The sequence below is a fragment of the Belonocnema kinseyi genome, chromosome 6 (genome assembly GCF_010883055.1).
Source record: "Belonocnema kinseyi isolate 2016_QV_RU_SX_M_011 chromosome 6, B_treatae_v1, whole genome shotgun sequence".
Taxonomy (NCBI): Eukaryota; Metazoa; Arthropoda; class Insecta; order Hymenoptera; family Cynipidae; genus Belonocnema; species Belonocnema kinseyi.
The window spans coordinates 29,176,142-29,195,192 of NC_046662.1; the positions used below are offsets into that span (position 1 = coordinate 29,176,142).

A 19,051-nucleotide genomic window follows, 5' to 3' on the forward strand; every position below is an offset into this window, starting at 1 on the left:
GGTGAATATTATGCATCATTATTAGAGCAGCTGAAAGAAGAAATTTAAAAAAAACGACCACATTTGGCGAGAAAAAAAATTCTCTTTCAACACGACAACGCCTGAGTTCACAAATGCTTCGTTTCAATGGTTAAAATTGAAGAACTAAAATTCGAATTGGTCGAACACCCACCGTATTCACCAGATTTAGCCCCCAGTGACTTTTTCTTATTTACAAACTTGAAAAAATGGCTCGGTGGACAGAGATTTCCAGACAACGAAGACGTCATTGCCTCTGTAAGTGCTTATTTTGAGGAACTTCCGAAAACGCACTTTTCTGAAGGATTAAAAAAACTTGAAAAGCGATTGACCAAGTGTATAGAGCTCCAAGGAGATTATGTTGAAAAAAGAAAAAAAATTTACCCAAAAAAAATTGTTTTTATACTTCATTCTAAGGACTTATTGAACTACCCTCGTACCTCAGACAGTCAGATATCATTTGATAGAGTATCACTATACATCATCTCTCCATCAATCCAATTATAAACATGTTCTTCTTCCAATTTTTTCTGACTTGTACTATAATTTTCCAATACTTTTTGGTACGACTGAAATGTCTGAGTCTTTGAATACTCTTCAGCCATTTCAATATCACCTTGCTTATTACCTTCGTCACCAATAGACGACAAATCATCTTCACTATGATCAGATTCACCAGAATCGTCTGGATAAGGAATGAATACTGCATCAACGTGATTTTCTTTTTCAGTGTTTTCTACTGTATTGATACGATGTCTCTTTCTCGCATTTTTTGATTCGGAAAGTTTACGTTTCGGCATTGTGAATCGACTGAAATGGTCATTCTGTCAAAATTGGATGTGTTGTTATTTTTTTTACAAGATAATAGTTGTGGGAATATGTAATATTAATACGATGATTCAATACTTTCTGTATAATGTTTATGCAAAATATATTACAAGATATATATCGTTTCAAGATAATGATAGTCAATAAAGATGAAATAAATTATCCTTCAATGATAATTCGAGCTAGCAAAAATATTATTAACGCCTATCAAAGAGTACCGATATTCACTTTTCGAGGTTAAGATTATGATACGCAAATATGATTACCGTGCATTAAAACTGTTTAAACTATTTCAAAAACATATAATTTTTTTTCATATATTGTTAAAAACTAGTAAATGTCCAAATTTGAGCTCGCAGGTTATATTTGCATAAGGTAATAATGGCGCGAAAATGTACTGCGATGACGGAATCCTATTTGATAATATCTATGATAAAATATTTTATAAAACAACTTTTTTTTACGTCGTCTCAATATAATGATCAATGTGATTAATCAAAGATGAAACCAATTATTGCTCTGCGAAAATTCTGATGAGCGAAGATTTTCATTTTTTTTTATTAAGAATGATACGAGAGTATGATTATTGCAAATTACAACGCTTGAAATGACTTTGGAACGATTGGATATTTTTGCCTACATTGTCAAACATATTGTTTAAACAATATAATTTTGAAAAAATAATATCAAATTCGTGATCAGCGACCCCGAAAACCTAGAAAACGATATGTAACAACGTATTTGGGTATAGAAAATTGATATTTGCTGATATTAACTTAATTATTTAAATAATTAAAATTGACTATGCATATTTTCGACGTATTTTTTTCGGTAAAATACGGTTCTGCAAGTAAATTGAAAAAATTCTCATTTTTTGCAATAATTTGTTTAAACAAAATGTTTAAACAAATTCATTTTGCAAAAATAATAGCAGATTCGTAATCAGCGACCCAAAAAACCATAGTAACTATATAGACAATGCAGGTTCGGTACAAAAAGTGTTTTTTAATCGCAAGAAATGATTAGTTGTTTTTGCCGTTATTTTGCAAGTTCAGACTATGATAAAAATAAAACCAATGATACCATACGAAAGCATAACAATCGAGGACACGATTACACTATTCCATTGTTGAATATTCTTACGAAAAGGTATCGAAAATGTGAAAAGAAAAAAAAAATAGGCCTTAAAAATTCGTGTTTTTTTGCATTAATTTGCAAAAATAGTGTAAAAGCCATATTTTTATCTAATTTTGATTTCACTATTGGAAAGAGCGACCTCGAAAATATTAGGATAAGTACTTCTCGAATTTTTTGACAGACGCTTTCATAGTGAAATGTTTTAGAGAAATAGGTAGTTGAAAAAAGTGTCCTTGTGACTTTAATGGGTTAAAAAGAAGTCAGAGAAGTTTAAGGATTTTCAAGAAGTCTTATAGGATTTCCAAGAAGGATCACAGTCTTTGATAATTTTTGTTTTCTCAAAGTGCAAGAATAATCTCTTGACATCTTTGAAAAACACACTTTAACGAAGTACCAAAATTCAAAAATTTTTACCGCCAAATATTTAAACAATGCAACCTAACCTCAATCACGGCACATTATATTTTTTCTTGATAGATTTTCCAAATCGCACACTTCCCAATTGCTAACAATAATTAAAGGAATAACTTTTCTATCTTAGAAGCAAAGCCATATCTCGATTTTTAACTTTCGTCTACAGAAATTCATTTTAGTCAAACTCCTATGTAGTCAATGCTTTTCAGTCCACCAAGTTGTATGGCCTTATAGATTTTGACGTTACCGACCGAGTATGACGTAATGTTAGAATACTCAATTGCCAATCGACAAATGCAAAATATGCAAACTATTTATAGATTTTTTTTTAAATTTGATGTATATGATTCTAGACAAATTAATTAAATGAAAGAAATATCTTATTAATTCATTTAGATTATTTGTAATAAATGTAATTTCATAATTATATGAATATTGATAATCTGAGAAAACAATAGATACGAAAAACACAATCAATAACTGACTCATCAGTTGGAATTCATGGTTCAGATTTAAATCCAGTGAAACTCTTCTTTAGTGCCGATGTTGGGGCTGACGGCGGATGTGAACTAACTCGTTATAGCCCGCTCCGCTTTTGTTAGTTCACGCTTGAGTGCTCGCCTGAGTGACATTCGCAGACCCCGCGCACCCCGCTTAACTCCTGTTACACCCACCTGCGGCACGGCGTCAATTCTCGAAAGGGCTATAGAAGGGAGGGTTTTAGAAGGAGGGCTATAGAAGGGAGGGCTATTGAAGGGTTTCACTGTAGTTAAATTTTTTCTAATTCAAATTTAGCAATTAAGAGAGTAAATTGGATTATGAAAATAATTTTTTTTACAATAGGCGTGGCTGCTGTTGAAGAACTTTTGACGAATTCAGAAGATCTGACGGCCACACAGTGCGTTCACGAGCCTTGGCTAATAGAGCCAAAAGACATTCGAATGAATTTCCTCTACTTGAGAACCAGTGGCTTCAGTATTAATCTGGGCAATGTGGAGGAATGCACAACTCAAAATCGCATCATAGTTTATTCAGCAGCCAATACAAAAGATCGTAGTGTCATTTGTCCCGAAAGTAGTTCAAATACTGCTAAAACAGTCGATTTTTTCTCGGGAGGCTGGAATTTCAGTTTAGCTAATGGTTCAGTGTCAACGACAGCTATGATGCAGCACTCGAGGAGCTTTGTTGTCGAATTTCTTCAAAGGGAGGCTGGATTTTACGCTGTCACGTGGATGGCCATTTCGAAGCAGTCACCAGCTTCTAGTCCTGGCCCGAATGCATTTGCATTTGTTCCTCCTGACGAGTGTCCTTATAGGTGAGTTTTTTGGATTTCATCATTCTTAGATCAGACTATATAGCGTCCTGAAAACCATTGAAGAACTGGAAAAATCCTTCAATTTTTTTAACTGGAAAAAATTGGAAATGTCTTTGAATTTTGCTCATGGCGATAACCTTTTTATTTGTAAAAAGAAAAAAAATAGGGTTTTAGGCTTGTTCTCTGCTAAACAAAAAGGGGTCAAAATATCTCAATGTGCCACTTTTAAATCTATAGTTCTATTTTAAATCAATTTATACAGTTTTCGATTCGTTTTTATATCAAAACAACTCCCCTAAAATATTGTTGCATAATTTTTTATAAAATCAATTGAGAAATCATACAGTTATTATTGTTATAAACAATCATAGTTTAAATTTTAATTAACAATACCCAAATAGAATTGTAGAGAATCCTGAAAAGAATAAAATGAGGCTTTGATCATTAGAATTCAATAAAAATTGCAACTTTTCCTTAAGGAGAACGGAAAAACTATACCTTTAAATAACTACTGTTGAATAAAAAATTTTAACCTGAATTATTTGTTTTGTGAAGTGTGCTTAGAAGCCTCCATCAAGATTTACAGATATTAATAATAGATCTTTTTTTGTCGAGTTTATCAATCAGTTTAAAGGTATGCAACCATTTAGATTAATTTTACCTAGTGTGCTTGAACATTTAAATGTTTTGATAAAAGTTCAACCTCTTCGTTCAAGAATTTTTTTAATGATTCATTTATTTGATTAAAGATTTAACTATTTTGTTGAAAATGCCTTTTTTTCAAATTAATTTTTGTACCTAAAAATCTAACTTTTGCATTTTTGTTGATGTTGAAAATTCATTTTTTTTTAGTTAAAATTTTTTTATTGGTAGAAAAATAATCTTTTAGTTGGAAATATCCTATTTTTTCGTTAAAACTACAACTTTTTGGTTGAAAATTAACTTTTTTGATGAAAATTAAAATTTCCTTTTTGAAAGTGCAACTGTTTTACAACAAATTCGCATCTTGGCTCAAAAGTTTAACAATCTGAATACATTTGTTCTGTTTTGGTTGAAAATGAAATTATTTTTGGTCAATTCATCTTTTTATTAGAAAATTCTTATTTTCGGGTTGAAAATTCAACTGTTTTGTAGAAAATGTTTGTCTTTTGCGGTTAATATTTGATATAATTCATTACAAAATCATTTTCCTGGTAACAGAATTGAAATTTCATAATTTTATTTCAAAATTCATCTTTAATAATTATCTTTGTAAGTTAAAAGTTTAACTATTAGGTTAAACAAAAACGTCTAAATTTTTAATAAGAGATTATTCATTTTATAACTGCGAAAATCGTGAACTTTATTTAAAAATTCTTATTTTTTTTTAAAGCTAGTTTTTTCATTGAAAGTTTAAGTATTCCAGTTGAAGTTTCATAATTTTTGCTAAAAATTCATCTCATCTTTTGAAGATTCAACACCTATGTTAAAATCTAATTTTTTTGTGAAAAAAAATTATTTTTGAACTAGAAATGTAACTGTTTGATTTTTGACTCGAAATTGATTTTGATTTAGTTCGAAAATTTAACTAATTGGATCAAAGTTGAATCACTTTGTTGAAGAATTTTTTTTTAGGGGTTCATCTCTTTGATTGAAGATTTAACTGTTTTGTTGAAAATTCCTTTTTTTTCAAATTAATTTTTTTACCTACAAATATAACTTTTGCATTTTTTTATGGTAAAAATTCATCTTTTACCGTTAAAAATTCGTTTTTATTGGTAGAAAATTAATCATTTGGTGAAAATTCCCTCTTTTTTGCTTAAAACTGCAACTTTTTGGTTAAAAACTAACTTTTTTGTTGTAAATTAAAATTTTTGGTTTGAATCTGGGACTGTTTTACAACAAATTTGCATTTTGGCTTACAAGTTCAATAGTTTTAATAATTGTTTTTTTCTGTTTTGGTTGATAATCAAATTATTTGTTTTCAATTCGTCTTTTTAGTAGAAAATTATTATTTTCGGGTTGAAAATTTAACTGTTTTGTAGAAAATTTGTCTTCTTCGGTTAATATTTTATATAATTCGTTAGAAATTCATTTTCTTGGTCCCAGATTTGCAATTTCATAATTTTATTTTAAAATTCATCTTTAGTTGAAAATTCAATTATTTCGTAAAATTTGTTTAAACGAAGACTCATCGTCTTTAGTTAAAAAATTTCTTTTCGAATTTATATATTTTGTAGAAAATTGGTCCTTCTGGTAGAAAATTAATGTTTTTGGGTTGAAAATTCGTTATTGTGGGTAATAATTTATCTTTGTAGATCAAAAGTTAAACTATTAGGTTAAAAATTCAACTATTTTATTAAAAGTTTAATTTGGTTTAAAAATTAAATTCTTATGTTAAATATTTAACAATTTTATTAAAAGTTCGTTTTTCTACTATAAAATCAAATTTTGAAAGCGTATGAGAAATCTTGCACTTGACACTTTTTTAGTTCCACTAGACGTACAATTTTCAACATTTTTCGTCAAAATTATTTTTTTACTGTACAAAAAAGTACCTGGAAAAGTTAATTTTTTTATCCTGGAAAACCTGGAAAAAGTGCTGGAATTTTTCTTAGAAGAAACGCTAGATATCTTGATTGAACGTACCATTAAGTATGCCCAGAGGCAGATCAACCTATATCTTATTATTAAATTTTAAAATGCAGTCTTAAAGATTTAAACTATTAAAAGTTAAAAGCGTTTGAAATTGCAAATTTTTGATAAAAAAAACATTTTTATTTAAATAACTGTAAATATGAATTAATTACTTTCAAAATTGAACTGATTAAAACCTTATAAACTATTTTTAATTTAAAAATAACTTCAATAGATGTATAATGAAAGGTGTTTATTAAATTAAAAATATTGTTTCAGTCTAAAGGGTCTGAAATAATCAATTTTTAACCCATTCAATTTGTAATTTCTTATTTAAGAAAAAAAGTTATTATTTATCATTTAGAAATATTTAGTAAGTTCATTTAAGACAAGTGATTTTAAACAAAATATTCAAATGTGAAAAATTTTAAATTGAATCATTTGAAATAGAATCCCTTGAATCAATAAATTTTCAAGGAGCTTTTCAACTTTGAATATTAAAATTTGTTATTGTTATTTGTAGAAAAATGTTTCATTTGAAAATAAAATTGTTGAATTTTTACATCTAAACAACAATGAAAGACTTGTTATTTATTTTTAAAAATTCAAGCAATTTTAAGAGATATCTAGAAATTTTAAAAACATTCCAAATTAATTTAAAACTTCAAATAATTTAAACGAAGTGCATATACAAACAAAATCCGGCTATTGGTACCGAAATTTCGGTGCACATAGCCACAACCTGATTTAAAACAAAATTTAGATTATTACAGATTTCGAACAAAAAATTTAGAAGCTTTTAAAAAATTGTGAAAGGCTTCAAAACAATAAAAACCATTTTCTAAAGACTCCAAGGAAAATTAAATGAGATATTTTATTTAGAAAAATTATTCTGAGCGAATATTTAAAAAGATTTTTAAAAAACTTCTAAATTGTCAAGCAAGAATATAGAAGATTGTAAGGAAATTTTTTTAATATCTAATTGAAACAATACTTAATCAATTATTAATTAATGAATTAATCAAAATAATCTTCAATTTAGAGTATTGAACATGATAATTTGGATTTATATTTTTCGAAATGCATCTGAATTTTTGAACTCTAAATTTTATATTCTTAAAGCTAAGAATTTAACTATTTTGTTAAAAATTGGTCTTTTTGACTTGAAAACTAATTTTCACGAAAATAATATTTACATTTTTTTCAAGAACTCGTCTTCTGAGCTTAAAAATTCAATGATTTTATTATAAACTCTACTTTTTGGTGTACAAATTCATTTCTTCTGGTAGAAATTTAATATTTATTAGTTCGTTATCAATACTTTTATTTTAAAAATTCAAGTATTTGTTGAAAATTTTATTTTCTTATCGAAAATCCATATGTTTAGGTTAGAAAGACAATTGGTTAGGAGGAAATTCGTCTTTTCAGCTTATAGCACAAAATTTTAAGTCTCAAAGTGAATTTTTTTGAAATAAAAAAAAAGTTTTGATTATATTGTAGGGTTGAAAACGAGGTTGTTCCGGAGGACATAGGAAACTTAATTTTTTTTTGGTATTTTTTGGACATCAAATCGAACCATTCTAAAGCATAAAATTTTAGGTCTGGAAGTTAGGGCATTTTTTAGATTTTTTGGGGGATTTTTTATCTTCGAAGTTAAAAACTAGGGTGTTGTGGAAGAGATAGGGGAATAAAACTTTTTTAGTATCTTCCGGCATTAAATGAAACCATTCTGAAACATAAAATTTTAGGTCTGGAAGTTAGAAAATTTTTTTCGACTTTTTATTATCTTGGGGTTTGAAAACGAGGGTCTTCTGGGAGAGCTAGAAAAATAAAACTTTTTTATGTAACTTTGGACCTCAAATGGGACCATTCTGAAGCATAAAATTGTAGATCTTGAAGTTAGAACAGTTTTTGAATTTTATGGGGGATTTTTTATTATCTAAGGGGTGAGAAACGAGGGTGTTCCGGAAGAGATAAGAAAATTCAACTTTTTTTGGTATCTTCGGACAAAAAATCAAATTATTCCAAAGAATGAAATTTTAGGTCTAATAGTTAGGGCATTTTTTGGAATTTAGAAAAAAAACTATTATATTGGGGGTAGAAGACGAGGGTATTTCGGAATAGATGGGAAGAAAAAATTTTTTTTTGTATCTTTGTACATCAAATAAAACCATAAAAACTAGGAAATTTTTTGAAATTTTTAAATATTTTTTATTATTTTTGGGGGTTGAAAACGAGGGTCTGCCGCAAGCGATAAGGGAATGAAACTTTTTCAGTATCTTTGGGCATTAAATGGAATAATCCTGAAGCAAAAAATTTTAGGTCTGATAGTTAGGGGATTTTTTCGAATTTTTTTCTTTGATTTTTTATTTTCTTAAGGATTGATCACGACGCTGTTCTGGAAAAGTTAAGGGAAGCAAACTTTTTTTTGTACCTTTGTACATCAAATAGAACCATTCTGAAGCCTAAAATTTTGAGTAAAATTTGGACATTTTTTGGAATTAAACATTTTTTTATTATCTTGGAGGTTAAAAACGAGGGTGTTCCAGAAGATTTAAGGGAAGGAAACCTTTTTGGGTATCTTCGGACATCAAATTAAACCATTTTGAAGCATTAAATTTGAGGTCTGATGGTTAGGGCATTTTTAAACATTTCTTAGGATTTTTTCTTATCTTAGGGGTTGAAAATGAGGGTGTTCTATAAGAGATAAGGGAATAAAACTTGTATTGGTATTTTTGGACATCAAGTGGAATAATTCTGAAGCATAAAACTTTAGGTCTGATAGTTAGGGCAATTTTTCAAATTTATTTCGATCTTTTATGAGCTTTGGGGTTGAAGACAAGGGTGTTTTAGAATATTTAAGGGAAGCAAACTTGTTTTGGTACCTTTGGACATCAAATAGAACTATTCTGAATCAAACGATTTCAAAGGAAAAGTCAGGATATTTTTTGGAAGTTAAAATTGGTTTTTATTGTCTTAGGGGTTGAAACCCACGGTGTTCCGAAAGAGTTAAGGAAATGAAACTTTTTTTTAGTATTTTTAGACAAAAAGTCGAACTATTCTAAATAATGAAATTTTAGTCTGGAAGTTAGGGCATTTTTTGAAATTTTGTGAATTTTTTATTAATATTAAGGGGTTCAAACCGAGGGTGTTGCGGAAGAGATAGGAAAATAAAACTTTTTTTAGTATATTCTGACAACAAATCAAATCATTCTCAAACATGAAGTTTTATGTATGGAAGCTAGAGAATATTTTGGGGGGTTGAAAACGAGGTAGTTCCGGAAGAGTTAAGAGAAGGAAACTTTTTTTGTTACCTCTGTAGATGAAATAGAACTGTTCTGAAGCATAACATTTTAAGTGAAAGTCAGAACATTTTTTGGAATTAATATATTTTTTTCATTATCTTGGGGGTTGAAAACGAGGATGTTCATTACAAATTCATTTTCATGGTAACAGAATTGAAATTTCATAATTTTATTTCAAAATTCATCTTCAATTGAAAATTCAACAATTTCATTAAATTTTTTTTAGTTGAAAATTGATCGTCTTTAGTTTACAATTTTTTAATATTTCGTAGAAAATTTGTGTTAATTTTTGTACCTAAAAATGTAACTTTTGCATTTTTGTTGATGTTGAAAATTCATTTTTTTGAGTTAAAATTTTTTTATTGGTAGAAAAATAATCTTTTAGCTGGAAATATCCTATTTTTTCGTTAAAACTACAACTTTTTGGAAGGAAATTTTTTTGGGTATCTTTGGACATCAAATTAAACCATTCTAAAGCATAAGAACCATAAAAGTTAGGACATTTTTTGAAATTTTAAAATATTTTTCATTATCTTGGGGGTTGGAAACGAGGGTGTTCTATAAGAGATAAGGGAAGAAAACTTTTTTTGGTATCTTTGGACTTCAAATGGAATAATTCTAAAGCATAAAACTTTAGGTTTGACAGTTAGGGCATTTTTTAATTTATTTCGATCTTTTATGATCTTTAAGGTTGAAGACAAGGGTGTTCCGGAATATCTGAGGGAAGCCAACTTTTTTGGATATCTTTAGGCAACAAATCGAACCATTCTAAACCATAAAATTTTATTTCTGGAAGTTCGATTATTTTTCATGATATAATTTTTATTTTTAGGCGTTGAAATAGGGTGTGTTCCGGAAGAGATAGGGTTGTGGTACCTTCTGAATGTAATTTAAGCACCAAATAATTAGGAGTTGAATTGGGATGTTTTCCGGAGGTGCTAGAGGGATGAAACTTTTTCGAGTACCATCAGTGTAAATTTTTTTTTTTTTAAACTTTGCAAACTTTAGTGAGGTGAATTCTTGGAATTTTTGTTCTAAAATTTTGTTTAAAAATTATTCTGAAACTGGTATGAAATAGTTTTAACACATTATTCAGTTTTCAATTGACGGTGATATAAAATTACATTTATATTTCTTAATTAAAAATAGGAAGGGTATCAGCTTCAGTCACGAAACATTTTTCATGTCTGGGGGGGGGGGGGGGCTTACAAACATGGGACAAATTTTTACAAAAGGGAAGAAATGAATCCGAATAAAAATTAAAAAGTCACTAAAAACAGCGTTACGTAATATGTGAATACTCTCATATTAAAAAAAAACGAAAAGTGGTAAAGATACCTTTCAAAATCCTATTAGCTTGCAATATAGGACCTTTAGAACATATCTGATCGTCAGCAAAGAAAATCGATTTGAAGTTCTTTTGAAGAGGATAGAATAAACTTTTTCAGTGAACACGACGAGGATCCTCTAGAAACTGACCGAATTTAGGAAACAAAAGACTTTGAACGTCAATTGCCTTTCAGTTCATACGAGCCACTTTTTTGCATTCTTCTTTTACGCTGAAAACTCCTCGTTTTCTTTGTTCCGACTTTCTTTTTCTTTTTTAAGAATCTCTTCTCTACCACTTAATTCATTTTCTCACACGTTCGGCACAGAAGTCTAGGGAAGAAGGTAAATTTTAACTTCTTTTGAAACATTTTTTAATTTCTTTTCTTAATTACTATTAATTAAAACAAGTAATAGTTGCTTTAAACAAGCGATCTTAAATAATAATGAGCCCTCATGGGGAGCTTTAATTTGTGGATATAATTAATTTGGAATTTGGAATTAATTTGGAATATAATTAATACCGCTACTACTTAACATTTTTTGTATTCGATTTAAAAACATAATAAACGTTTCCTAAATAAAAAAAAGATTGATTTAAGATTAAGTATTGTCAAGAAATAAATAAAACGATATTTGATATAAGACTGAATGCTTTTCCAATCTTTTTTGGTGATACAAATATTAAAGTTACCTAATATAATTACACCAATTTAAACTTTTTTTACAATTACATAAAGACGACAAGATAATATTAATAATAATATAACATGCAAACTTCGAATAAATCTTTATTTGTGTAAAGTGCTTCAACACTTAAATTCAAGTTAAAATTAAATTCTGAGAATTAAGAACAAGAAAATAAGTATTATTATTAGTTTTGTACATTTATATACATATAATTATTTAAAGATTCTTGAGAAAATGAAAAACGGATTTTTACATGTTTCAGATGTATCAAAAAAGAATGTAGAAGATTTTAAAGAATTTTTTTTCTTTTAAGATTTTACAAAATATTAGTAAAAAATTCAGTTCTTTTTAAAAGAAATTTAGAACTTTTAGAAGTTTGGTGGATATCAAGAAATATTTAATAAATGTGCGAAAACGTTTTCAAGGTTTTAAATATTTGTAATCTTTTTAAAACTTCTTTAATTCTTCTTAAAATCATTCATTTTCTTGAATCCTTTCGATATTCTATTAAATTTTTAAAAGTTTCAAATTCTTTTTGAATTTCTTCAATTCTAGTCAATATTTCTTGAACTTACTCTATTGTTTATTTTATTTTTCAGTTCTTACAAATTTAAACATTTTGCTGTAAAATCTTCTACACTTTTTTTCGAAATTTTAGAAAATTGTTTAATATGCTTAAACTCTTTTTTATTTTTCTCTTATAGTTCGTTTTTCAAAATAAAAAATCACTTTAAATTTTCACATACATGTTCAAAAACTTTTTTTTTAATCTTGTCAGACTGTCTAGACCTTCTAATCCTTAGAAATTATTTAAATTTTTAAGAATTTTATGTAATCTGAAAAATTTTAAAATCGCATTAAAATATTTTAGATACTTCGCTGAAAATTTTCGAAACTTTTTAAATCTTTTTAAATCTTATTAAATAATATCTGAAAACCAAATTTTCGAAATAAAAAATTATTTGAATTTTTCCTAGGTACGCAAGCATTTTTTTTCTTTTTTGTAAAACATTACAAAATTTTAAAAAAATCTTTACAAGCCTTCATTATTTTTTAATCGTTTCAAAACCTCTAATTATTTCTTCTACTTTTTCAAATTTTGTCTAAAATTATGTAATATGTCAAAGTTACAGCATTTTACTTTAAAATCTATTAGACTCTTTTTAAAAATCTTAGGAAATAATTAAAAATGTTTTGCAATATTTAAAAATTTTCACGTAGAATTCATTACAAAACAGTTATCTAAATTGTTCCCATGAATCTTATAAAAATATATTTTTTATTCCTTTGACACATTGCACAATTTAATTTACATGCATAAATTGTAAATTCTAAAAAAAATTTTTAATTCTCAAAGTTTTTCATATTATTTTTTCACGTATTTTGAAATCTTCAAAATATAATATTATTATTTCAAAATGAAACATAAACCATTACAAATTTTCTCAAAAATCTTACAAGAATGTAATCTCCTCAAATCTTCCATAATTATTAAAAACCTTCTGATTTTTTTCATTATTAAAAATAAGTTTTTGTCCATAATTTAATTTTTCTTATTTCTTTAAAAATGTAAGAAAGTTTACAAATTATAATGTAGTAGCGAAATGTTGATAACAGAATTATATTTCATTGTTCAGCAATTATTTGCAATTCAAATTTTCTTTTGTATTGATAATGTTTAGAAACATTCAGAAATAAATTTTATCATAAAGTAGAATTATTTATTTTGATATACTAAGCTGATGGTCATTTTTTCATAAAAAATTCCACTACTTTGTTCAAATTTCATTTTTTTATTTAAAGATTCATCTCCTTCGTTGAAAATAAGTTTTTTAAACTGACACAAACTATTCCATTTTTCATTAAAAATTTATGTTTTGAAATTAAAAATTAAACTATTTGGTTAAAAACGTATCTTTTTTAGTTAAAGGTTCAACTTGATCTTCTCGTTTGGAATTTATCCTCTTTGGTTCAAAATTTAATTTTTTTGTTAAAATATCAATTATTACGTGCTTCGTTAAAAATTCATCTTTTTTATTAAAAACTCAAATATTGGACCTAAAGTTCAACAACTTTGTGAAAAATTGCGTTGTTATTTATGATTCATAGTTATATTTAAAAGTTCAACTATTTGTTTTTAAAAGAAATTGTATGTTACGAATTATACTTTTTTTTTTAGAAAATTGACCTTTATGGCTTAAAAATTTAACAATTTGGTAGAAAATTAAATTTTTTGCTCAAAAAATCATATTTTTGGTTTGAAAATTTAACTTTTTTTTTAGATAATTCGTCTTTTTAACTCAAAAATGTAATAATTTTATTTAAAAATAATGTATTTTATTCAAAATTCGTATTTATCGTTGGCGATTAATTTTTGTTTGGAAATTGAACAATTTTATTAAAAATTCCTTTTTTTCTGTTAAAAATTATATTTTTAACGGATAATGTGTCTATTTAATTGAAAATCATCTTTTTTGGCAGAAAATTATTTCATGGGTAAAAAATTTTACTATTTGGTTGAAAATTAACATTTTTGTTTAAAATTCTTATTTTTGGATTAAAAAATTTCATTATTCTATAGAAAGTTCGTGTCTATTGGCAAAATTTTCTTATTTATTTTTCCATCATACAGCTTGTTTAAAATTAATCTTTCTCATTTAAAAATTGTAGTATTTTGTTGAAAACAATTTTTTTTTAATGAATCCAACCTTTTCCATTTAAAATTAGAATCTTCTTTTGGTTGAAATATTAATTATGACATTTTTTGCTGATAATTCATCTTTTTTTGGTAATATTTCATCTGTTTTGGTAAAAAATGCAACTCTCTAGTTGAAAATGATCTGTTTTGGTTGAGGATTAAACTAGTTTTTTGGAAATTTATTTTTTTCTTCTAAAGATTTATAATTTTAGTTGAAAATTCATCTCTTTGTTTAAAAATAGACATATTTTATTCAAAAGTTGAAAATTAACTTTTTGGTTAAAAATTCGCATTTTAAGATAAAAAATTAAACAGTTTTGTTTAAAAAATCTATTTTATTAAACAAACTTTCATCTTTATTGATTCAGAATTCTAATGAGGTGAAGAGCTAATTTTGTTTGTTTGAGCATTCTACTGATTTGTTAAAGACTTTTGTATGAATTCAACTGCTTTTTATTTAAAAATAGAATATTCTTTTGGTTAAATTATCAATTATCACATTTTTTATTGAGAATTACTATTTCATTAAAAACTTTTTTTAATAAAAAATTAATCTTAAAAATGATTTTGCATAAAAATTCAACTATGGTTGAAAATTATCGGGTTCGGTGACGAACCGAACTGATTTCTTGAAAATTCAACTCTTTATTCTAACAGTAATATTTGTAATAAACATTTTTATTTTCGAGATTAAAAATTAATGTATTCCGTAGAAAATTTGTCTTTATTTAAATAAAATGTATCTTTATTTGTTATTTGTTGGTTGAAAATTAATCTTTTTTGTTCAAAGATTCTATAAGTTTGTTTAAAAAGTCGTTGTTTTCTTAATTCATTCGACGGTATTTTAATTAAAATTAGAATTTTGTTCTAGTTAAAATAATAAATTATACGTTCAGAATTCGTAAAAAATTCATCTATTTGGTTAAATATGCAATTACTTGGTTGATAATGAACTTTTTTGTTAAAAATAACATTTTATGATTCAAAAATTTAAATTCTTTGTAAAAAATTCGCCTATATCTCATATGTTATTTTTTATTCGAAAAAAATGTCATCTTGGCTTTTTTAGGATACAACTGATTGGAAATTAATATTTTGGTTTTAGGCTTCTACTATTTTGTTGAAATTTTTTTTAATTAATTGAACTGTTTTTTTAATTCAAAGTTAAATCTTCTTGTTCAAATGAGTTGAAACGTCAATTATTACATTTTTCATTGAAAAATAATTTTTTCGGGTAATATTTCCTCTGTTTTTATTCAAAAATAAAACTGTTTGAAAATTGTCTGTTTTGGTTAAGAATTAAACCAGTTTTTTAAAAAATCGCATTCTAGGATCCAAAATCAACTGGTTTTTATTTAAAATTAAAATCTTTTTTTAGTTAAAATATTAATCATTTCATTTTTCTTGAATTCATCTTTTTTCGTTAATAGTTCATCTGTTTTGATAAAAAAATGCAACTGTCTGGTTCAAAATGATCTGTTTTAGTTGAAGATTTAGTAAATTTTTCGAAAATCGAATTTTTTTAAAAATTTATTTTCATCACTTTCTTTTCGTGTGGAAAATTAATCTTCTGGGTGGCGAATTCATCTATTTTGTTGAAAATAGAACTATTTGTTTGAAAATGTATACCTTTAGGTTCAAAAATTAAACTTTTTTGTAGAAAATTCGTGTTTATTTTTTAAACATTTCATATATATTTGATTTATATTTGATGTATATGTTACAGGTAAAGTATTTAATCTAGGCATTACATATAATCCCTAGGCATTATATATTATCCCTAGACAAATTGCTTTGTTTTTTAATTTTTAGAAATGCCATTTTTTAAAGGTTTCGACATTACGATGGTGTTTTTAATGAAAAAGCTCTGTTTTTGGCGAAATAAGTACATTTTATTAATTTTTTTTGTAAATTAAAGCTTCAACACCTCTTAGTGAATTTTCAAGGAATAATTCACACTCAATAACTTTTAATGTTGACGACCCCACTCGCCTTGCATTGTGTTCGGAAATGCTCTACAAAATGCAAAATATACGCTTTATGTGAATAATGTTCATTAATTTCAATAGTAATATTTCTAACTTAAATTAACACATTTCACGATTTACAGGACGAAAAAATTGTTGAAATGAATAAAAATTGTTCAAAAAATTGACAACTATCCTGAAAAAATTACTTTTTAATTCGTTAATTGTGTTCTTAACTTGAGAAAAACTACGGAAAAATAGTTTAAACGGAAAAAATTGATCAAATAATTAATTTCCAAATATGTTAAGTTTGCAATATTATTATTGAAATTCATCAACTGTATCAATTATCCCGAAAAATGATGACTTTTTAGTTTTTAAAGTTGAGAAAAAATTGTTTAAACAAACAGTAATTGTTTAAAAAATAATAATTAGTGAAAAAATAATGGTAAATTTGAAAGTTTTTGTGACTTATCAAAATAGTTTCCAGTTGGTCAGAAAAATACAATTTTTTATGGTACAAGCAAATTAATAAACAGAAGTAATTTTTTCAAGATTTGCAAAGTTGAGCTAATGAAAATCCATATAAAAGTTCAATTTTATTATTTTTAATAAAATAACAAAGTTCCTTAAAAGACTATCCCAAGACGTTACAGGTGAAGAGTTTTTTCGTTCTCCGAAAAAAATTTCTGAGTAAGGGTTAGCTCCTTATGGTTCCCAATCATTCAATTAATGTTGGATTAGGACTAATACAGAAAGGATGTGATTAAACAATCTTTTAAAAAATGCCTGGACAATTTATGAAATAAACAATTTCGTGTCAAATCTTGCAGTTTAACATGTATTTACAAGAAAAAATAAGTTTTCTAAAAATTTTATTCAGAGACAAAAACCGCAACATTCTGGCATAATTTGAAGACAATATTATGAAAAATAATACTCAATTGCATAAACAATTATGTGTGTCTACTTGAATTATCAGCAAACACTAATTAAAAAGTTTTAAAATTCAAAAAATCCTGACTCGAAGGGGCTTTTCAGGCACATTGTAAACTATATTTAAAAAAGAATTTAAATAAAATTAAAAGTGGATTTTTTTCAAAAATTGAGTTTAAACATTTGTTTTTGAAAAATACAATAATTTGTTAAAATGTTTAATTAAAAATTTTTTTTACCTGCGTCTTACTACGAATAATAAAAAAATCACATCTTAATATCTTTGAAATCACCAAAGTAAGCCTCTGTTGGGCATTATATATAATGCCTAGGGATTGCACTATATATAATGCCTACGTTAATACTTTTGGAATCGAAAAATGTTGTCTTTTTGATTGTTATAACTTGTATTGAAGATTTAAATTCTTATTTCTGCTACATTACCTCGTTCTAGGCTTATTCCGTTTCCATTTGCTGTATTTTTCTCTTTTGTTCTATTATAGGTTGCTCTCATCCACTTCGCCACAGTCCCGCCCTATTTCTTTTATGCATATAGCATTTCCACTTCCTTGCGTTCTTTCACTCAAGTGCATCTAATTCCCTCCTGCATGTACTGCATATCTTTTTTCCATTCATGCTCTTTTCATTTCTCTGCAAGCATTTTCTTTTCTTTTCCCCCTTTGCTTTGCTTTTCTTTATATTTTTTTTAAATAACAGTTTTTTAAATAATTATTGTCTTATTAAGTAAATCTGACTAATGGGTCGATCCCAAGTGAGAATGCACTCATCAAATATCTGTACGGAGTAATCACGCCTTATTATTATTTAAATATTACTTATATTATTAATTATTTTTTATTATCATTATTTATATTATATATTAAGTAGAAATTCAAAGGGGAGCTCAAAAATGTTGTTACGATTTGTTACAATAGGGCGGGAGGTCATTAATTGATTTACGTAATTCTTTAAAATTCGCGAACGAAACAAATGAATCGTAGTAATTGTACAGAAATTTGATGTGAAGGGATTGAGAAAAAATTGCTTGAAAAATTGGGACGACTGAAAAATCCCGAAAAATAAAATTCCCGGCACAGTAAAATTCCCGAATTAGAAAATTCCCGAATAATCAAATTCGTGAATAATATAATTGCCAAAAAATAAAAATACCAATTTGAAAAATTTCCAAATAATAAAATACGCGAATAATAAAATTACCAAAAAATAAAAATACCGAATTGGAAAATTACCGAAAAATAAAATTCGCTAATAATAAAATTGCTGAAAAATAAAATTACCGAATTATAAAATTCCCGAATAATAAGATTCTCGATTAATGAAATTTCAGAATTATAAAATTACCGAATTGGAATATTCCCGAATAATAAAATTTACGACAGTTTATAATATTACCGAATTGGAAAATTCCCGAATAATACAATTTTCTAATAATAAAATTTCAGAATGATAAAATTCCCGAATTGCAAAATTCCCGAATAATAAAATTCCCGACAATTTATAATATTACCGAATTGGAAAATTCCCGAATTTTAAGAATTAGATTTTTTATGAATATATTTTATTGATTACAAATTCAACAATAAGATATTAGTTTCAAAAATTATTTTTAACATTTACAATTTCCAAGCTTATTTTTTGAATTAAAAATAGCAATAATTATAGATAATATATAATAATATTATATAATAGAATACATAAATAATAATGTTTCTAGGTACCGCATGTTTTTTTTTTTAATGTTCACAGTATTTGAAAAAATCCAAAAAGCGTTCGCAAAAAT

General features: G+C 26.2%; 1 protein-coding gene across 1 annotated transcript in view; it reads left to right on the top strand.

Annotated features, from left to right (window-relative positions):
* The window catches only part of LOC117174783, a 103,743-nt gene that overhangs the window by 77,795 nt on the left and 6,897 nt on the right, over positions 1 to 19,051 (top strand). The window contains exon 10 of the mRNA XM_033364149.1: positions 3,241 to 3,712. Within this exon, the coding sequence (XP_033220040.1) occupies positions 3,241 to 3,712 (472 nt within the window). The remainder of the gene's footprint in view (positions 1 to 3,240; positions 3,713 to 19,051) is intronic.